Source organism: Procambarus clarkii, chromosome 23 (assembly GCF_040958095.1).
Source record: "Procambarus clarkii isolate CNS0578487 chromosome 23, FALCON_Pclarkii_2.0, whole genome shotgun sequence".
Lineage (NCBI taxonomy): Eukaryota > Metazoa > Arthropoda > Malacostraca > Decapoda > Cambaridae > Procambarus > Procambarus clarkii.
The window spans coordinates 32,147,673-32,155,132 of record NC_091172.1 but is presented as its reverse complement, the minus strand read 5'-3'; the positions used below and the strand labels follow the sequence as shown (position 1 = coordinate 32,155,132).

Sequence of the window (7,460 nt, the reverse complement as noted above, 5' to 3'; positions counted from 1 at the left end):
CTGTGCAGGGTCACCGAGGTGACGAAATTTGGGTGCGATAGAAGCCTGCAGTTTAATCCCTTTAAGCGAAATTGCAGGGGCCAAAGACCAACCATTGAAATCCTTGAAAAAAGTCTCACAGACCATGTGCTGGTGTTTCACGGAAAAAAATCACAACTCATAGACCGCAAGCTGGCAAAAGTAAAACGCACGGTCTGTGAGTCATATCCTACTACTTCATACCATCTAGCTCCTAGGTATCATACTGCCTAGCTCCTAGGTATCATACCTCCTAGGTATCATACTGCCCAGCTCCTAGGTATCATACCACCCAGCTCCTAGGTATCATTCTGCCCAACTCCTAGGTATCATACTGCCTAGCTCCTACGTATCATACCACCTAGCTCCTAGGTATCATACCACCTGGCTCCTAGGTATCATACCACCTAGCTCCTACGTATCATACCGCCTAGCTCCTAGGTATCATACCGCCTAGCTCTTAAGTATCATACCGCCTAGCTCCTAGATATCAAACCGCCTAGCTCCTAGGTATCATAGAGCCTAGTTCCTAGGTATCATGCAGCCCAGCTCCTACATATCATACCGCCTAGTTCCTAGGCATCATACCGCCTAGCTCCTAGGTAAACTACTGCCCAGCTCCTAAGTATCATACCGCCTAGCTCCTAGGTATCAAACCGCCTAGCTCGTAGGTATCATACCACCTAGCTCCTTGGTATCATGCCGCCTAGCTCCTAGGTATCATACCGCCTAGCTCCAAGGTAACATTCCGCCTAGCTCCTAGGTATTATGCCGCCTAGCTCCTAGGTATCATGCCGCCTAGCTCCAAGGTATCATACCGCCTAGCTCCAAGGTAACATTCCACCTAGCTCCTAGGTATCATACCGCCTAGCTCCTAGGTATCATGCCACCTAGGTATCATGCCGCCTAGCTCCAAGGTATCATACCACCTAGCTCCTAGGTATCATGCCGCCTAGCTCCTAAGTATCATACCGCCTAGCTCCTAGGTATCATTCCGCTTAGCTCCTAGGTATCATGCCACCTAGATCCTAGGTATCATACCGCCTAGCTCCTAGGTATCATGCCGCCTAGTTCCTAGGTATCATACCGCCTAGCTCCACGCTGCACTCAGACTTGTTCACTGTCAGACGCTGCACTCAGACTTGTTCACTGTCAGACGCTGCACTCAGACTTGTTCACTGTCAGACGCTGCACTCAGACTTGTTCACTGTCAGACGCTGCACTCAGATTTGTTCACTGTCAGACGCTGCACTCAGACTTGTTCACTGTCAGACGCTGCACTCAGACTTGTTCACTGTCAGACGCTGTACTCAGACTTGTTCACTGTCAGACGCTGTACTCAGACTTGTTCACTGTCAGACGCTGTACTCAGACTTGTTCACTGTCAGACGCTGCACTCAGACTTGTTCACTGTCAGACGCTGCACTCAGACTTGTTCACTGTCAGACGCTGTACTCAGACTTGTTCACTGTCAGACGCTGTACTCAGACTTGTTCACTGTCAGACGCTGTACTCAGACTTGTTCACTGTCAGACGCTGCACTCAGACTTGTTCACTGTCAGACGCTGTACTCAGTCTTGTTCACTGTCAGACACTGTACTCAGTCTTGTTCACTGTCAGACGCTGCACTCAGACTTGTTCACTGTCAGACACTGCACTCTGTCTTGTTCACTGTCAGACGCTGCACTCAGACTTGTTCACTGTCAGACACTGCACTCAGACTTGTTCACTGTCAGACACTGCACTCTGTCTTGTTCACTGTCAGACGCTGCACTCAGACTTGTTCACTGTCAGACACTGCACTCTGTCTTGTTCACTGTCAGACGCTGCACTCAGACTTGTTCACTGTCAGACGCTGCACTCAGACTTGTTCACTGTCAGACGCTGCACTCAGTCTTGTTCACTGTCAGACACTGCACTCAGTGTTGCTCACTGTCAGACACTGTACTCAGTCTTGTTCACTGTCAGACGCTGCACTCAACCTTGTTCACTGTCAGACACTGCACTCAGTCTTGTTCACTGTCAGACGCTGCACTCAGTCTTGTTCACTGTCAGACGCTGCACTCAGTCTTGTTCACTGTCAGACGCTGCACTCAGCCTTGTTCACTGTCAGACACTGCACTCAGTCTTGTTCACTGTCAGACGCTGCACTCAGTGTTGTTCACTGTCAGACGCTGCACTCAGACTTGTTCACTGTCAGACGCTGCACTCAGTGTTGTTCACTGTCAGACACTGTACTCAATCTTGTTCACTGTCAGACACTGCACTCAGTCTTGTTCACTGTCAGACATTGCACTCAGTCTTGTCAACTGTCAGACACTGCACTCAGTCTTGTTCACTGTCAGACACTGCACTCAGTCTTGTCAACTGTCTTTTCTCTCGACTTTATCCAGTCATTCAACAGTGTTACAGTGTCGACTCACAGGCACAGTTTAACAAACACTGAATCAGTTCAAGTGAGGATTTCCAGCAAAAGTGGTTCCCTCTCCCTGTAGTTATGATAGAACTCTCGGAAAGTGTGCGTAGTGCGCTAGGTTTCTAGTTTACGGCTGATGGTTCCTTGGATAACTGTTTTGTGTTGTTAGAGCTGCAGCTGTGGTTTTGATTGCTGGTCTGTTGTGGTATTCTTGCAGGGATTCGTGTTATTGGGATAACTCGCTGCCCGTCTCTCCCTTCTTGTGCCTGCTCATGGTCGCGGATACTTTATTTCTACAAGACGCCCTTTTTATTTTGTCTACGTGTGAACTTTGCCACCTTTCACAGCCTGGACGTAAGAAACGGAGGGACACAGATCATGGCAGGTGAAAACTGTTCAGCCAGTTGCTATCGTCGCCCAGATTTTGTATTTACCAGCGTCCGCCACCGCCTGCCGGAGTGCTTGTAGGCGCCCAACACGGAAGGCCGGAGGCTAACTCTGGTGAGGAAGTCTTTAGAAGGAGTAATGCACTTATTCTCGCAGACACTGCTGTTGTGTAGAGTCAGCGGCGTGTCCAAGTGGATATACTGTTCGTAAACCATTGTACTGCGCTGTTTGGTTTTCTACCCTATTGCAATGAACTGAGAATGGCCGCAGTTGACCTTTGACCAGACGCGACCTATCATGTGGAGGGGCGACTCGCCTGGTTTCACACTCTCGCCTCCTGCTGCGCCACCGTCATGCTTGTGGTTCGAGCCTCACTGGCCGCCTCCGGCTGTATAAAGACCCACGAGGCTGGACGGTTGACACAGTGCCAGCACCGTCGGCCAACACCCAACACTCCTCTCCAGCTAACAGGAACCCGCTCGAAACATGATCGCTCTGGCTGTTGTGGTAAGCGTGATTACTATTTGTTTATATATATATATATATATATATATATATATATATATATATATATATATATATATATATATATATATATATATATTTATATATATAATCCTTATCCTGACTCCTTCCAAGTACTATATAGTCGTAACGGCTTGGCGCTTTTCCCCTGATAATTCTCTCCCTCTACCCCACACCCACCCAACTGGGCGGCAGCTTTACAGTCATGTGTAGGCTACACCCCACAGTAAGTAAACTTTGGATTCCCCTCACCAGAGCTGCCTGCTGGTGGTCCTGGCCTCGGGGCTCCCCCAGGAACCTGCGAGCGGTCATCTCCCTCAACCACAGTTCCACGCTGGCTTCACCCCTGAGGTAAGCTGTGTTTTAGTTTAATTAGTTTACTGTAGACGCCGCTACCCAGCCTGCTGGCGGTGGCGGGAAAGTTCCTGAACACAATGGGTTGACAAACTACATTCTTGGTTTTGTATTTCTAAAGTACAGCACAAAATTTAGGCTTTTAGTGCAGTTGACTTCGTTCTCGACACACAATCGGTGATTCTGGATTCGATCCCCGGCCGGCTCAGATATGGTTGAGTACGTTTCCTTTCACCTAATAACAATTTTCATTTAATAATAAATAGGTACCAAAGAGTTATGTAACTGTTGTGGGGTTGAATCCTGAGAAAAGTCGGTGGTTCGACCTTACGGGAACCTCGATAGACACAGGCTTCCTGTCCTCGATAAAATTAATTAAATTAATGAAAAACTGTTTTCACCGTATTTCTAAATACTCGTTATTTATTCATTTATCTTGGATTATTTTATGGGAATTAGTTGTTAGGAAACTACTTTAGTTACAGAGAGCAATACTGAGTCATGTGTAGTTGGAGCCTCAGCTGCTGGAGCATGTGTAGTTGTTGGCTCAGTTGCTGGAACATGTGTAGTTGGTGCCGCAGCTGCTGGAACATGTGTAGTTGTTGCCTCAGCTGCTGGAACATGTGTAGTTGTTGCCTCAGCTGCTGGAACATGTGTAGTTGTTGCCTCAGCTGCTGGAACATGTGCAGTTGGTGCCTCAGCTGCTGGAACATGTTACAGCTGAACGAGCAGTGGTCGAGGGATTGTCCATTTCCATTTTGTTCCTTCTGTCGTGTTAATCCCACTCTCCCAGGCATATGGATGGTCTTCACTCGGTCTGTCTTAGCCGTTCTACAGCATTAAATGTTCATGTACGTGATGTGGGAGACCTGTACCTGATGTGGGAGACCTGTACTTGATGTGGGAGACCTGTACTTGATGTGGGAGACCTGTACTTGATGTGGGAGACCTGTACCTGTTGTGGGAGACGTGTACCTGATGTGGGAGACCTGTACCTGATGTGGGAGACCTGTACTTGATGTGGGAGACGTGTACCTGATGTGGGAGACGTGTACCTGATGTGGGAGACCTGTACCTGATGTGGGAGACCTGTACCTGTTGTGGGAGACCTGTACCTGATGTAGGAGACCTGTACCTGATGTGGGAGACCTGTACCTGATGTTGGAGACCTGTACCTGATGTGGGAGACCTGTACCCGTTAATATCTCTGTACCTGGTAGCAGGCGGGATGCAGTACAGAGGGCAATGTTCTTCCTGTTTTTCAGGTCTTTCCAGTTGACTGTTTCTGGCTGGGATGATAACTGTCTTTTTTGGTGTTTCCTGTCTGGCTAGTTACACTGGTGTTAACGTTTAGTGGATCACTACACGACTTAGGACCCGGTTGATTATTGCTTTTCCACCTCGTGACTAAACGTTGTTAAGGAGGGGGATGTGAAGGAGGGTTGTGAAGCAGGATTGAGAAGGTGTGTTGTGATGAATATATGTACATTATGTGATCGCTTAGTGTTTCTTGGGGTTGTTTCGGAGTATGTTGTTTATTACGTTATTATTATGATTATGTGCATGTACAGCAGATTTTCAGTTCGACGTGTAAAGTCATTGTTAGGTACAATGTCTAGTGGAACACGTGGGGCCCTTAATGCTACTGCTGCTGGTGCTGCTGGTGGTGCTGTTGGTGCTGATGCTGCATGGGTGGTGTGTGGGGGATACAGAGCCACCGTGTATTATGTTACTGTGTTGAGGGGTATTTTGTAGGGCATTAAGGCCAGGTCTTCATCTCTAAGGTGTTGTGGGTGATCTATTTCCTCCCATTTTTCATGATAGGTACAGTCGCACCTTGCCAGTAGGGCGCCCACGGCGGGGGTGGTGGGTGCTCCCATGCAGATTGTGGTTTTATTGCATGTCTGATGGTGTAAGCTTATTGTTACCTGCATCTTACACCAAAGCTTTAGCTGATGGTGAGGTTGTTGTGGTGGTGATTAGAGTGGCAGGTTTTCGTTATGTTCCATCATGACTGAAAGGTGTAGCTGCCTTGCTTACAGTGTGGACTAGAGCAGGAGGTGGTGAAAGGTGGCTAACGCTGTGCTGTGTTCGCCAACAGGTGGAGCAAGCCACCAGTAACTTCCACGCTGCCTACAACTACCTGGCGGAGTTGGCCCTCCTGGCTCCAGACGACCCAACCACCACCACCACAACTGGGTTCTACCCTCTAGGCTACCAGTATGGCGGTCTCTCCCCCGAGGTGGCCAGGGCAACCACAGACTTTTTCAGGAAGTACATGGCATCTGCCGTGAGGGCACAGGCCTCCTCTAGCCACCCGCAGTAACCATCGCCCTGTCAACCACGCCCAGACAACCACGCCAAGCCAATCAAGCCCAGATAGCCATGCTCAGCAACCACGCCAAGTCAACCACGCCAAGCCAACCACGCCCAGTGAACTATCACATCTACATCGCCCCTCAACCACAAAAATATAAACTTTTATACTGTCCCAAAGTTTCAACAGGACGTAGTTGAATGTTGCTGTACCAATGCCAATACTGTATCTTCCTGAAACTCTTCCCATCTATTACACACTATTATGAAATACCTCTCCACCCTAAAAAACAAATTTAAAAAACAATTAAAACAAAATCTAAACAACAACTGGTATTACGAAATTTGATTCTAAACATAGGAACATAAGAACAAAGGTAACTGCAGAAGGCCTATTGGCCCATACGATGCAGCTCCTATCTATAACCACCCAATCCCACTCATATACTTGTCCAACCCGCGCTTGGACTATAAACACATCTCTATTCAGAATACAATTTGGTAACAACATCTGGTGACTTAGGCTGTTATTTTGAATAAATAAAATGTTAAATATGCTCATTTATTTGTTGATACGAATGGGTGATAGAGTTACCATAATGTGTCAAATGGGAGAAAGAGTGTGGCCTAGTTAGTGTTACCAGAGTGGGTTGTAAACACCACGTCAGCTAGGCCTGGAATGATATTGTCTTGAGATTGGCAACATGTTTCTGTAGTGAGGATTTAACCCGGAAATTTTGGTTTGGTGTTGAGCATGATGCGTGACGAGTATAATATGTTATTGATCAACTAGTTAGATTGTTTCACTCCTTAATAAAGTTTAAAATTAAAGTAAGCTCTTAATGTATACTTACCGTGGACCGACTTATACCCGCTCTCTCTCTCTTACTCTAAGAGAGAAAGACTTTAAATAAATTAGCAAAAAATGCATATCAGTTATATATCAAGCATATATGAACCAGCAATGCTTGATTTGATATTTACCCTAAATGAGTGAGATATAAGGGAAGTTAAGATGGAAGCGCCCTTGGGAATGAGTGACCACAGTGTATTGAACTTTGAGTACCTGGTAGAGCTAGGACTTATCTCCCCCCAAAAAGAACTAGGAATCAAAAGGCTAGCATTCCGAAAGGGGAATTATGAACAGATGAGAAGTTTCCTAAGGGAAATACCTTGGGACACAGACCTCAGAGATAAGTCTGTACAGGTTATGATGGACTATGTTACCCAAAAGTGTCAGGAGGCAGTAAACAGATTCATCCCGGCCTAAAGGGAAAAACCCGAGAAACAACAGAAGAATCCATGGTATAATAGGGCATGTATGGAAGCGAAGAAACTGAACAAAAGGGCGTGGAGGAACTTCCGGAATAACAGAACACCAGAAAGCAGAGAGAGATACCAGAGAACCTGGAATGAGTACGTCAGGGTGAGAAAAGAAGCAGAG

General features: G+C 47.0%; 1 protein-coding gene across 1 annotated transcript; it reads left to right on the top strand.

The window, feature by feature from the left end:
• Nucleotides 1–3,242: 3,242 nt before the first annotated feature.
• Nucleotides 3,243–6,841, top strand: LOC123764155 (uncharacterized). The gene is made up of 3 exons (XM_045751708.2): nt 3,243–3,328; nt 3,602–3,697; nt 5,802–6,841. The coding sequence occupies exons 1-3, from the start codon at nt 3,308–3,310 to the stop codon at nt 6,024–6,026; spliced, it is 342 nt and encodes a 113-aa protein (XP_045607664.1). The 5' UTR covers nt 3,243–3,307; the 3' UTR covers nt 6,027–6,841.
• Nucleotides 6,842–7,460: the final 619 nt, after the last annotated feature.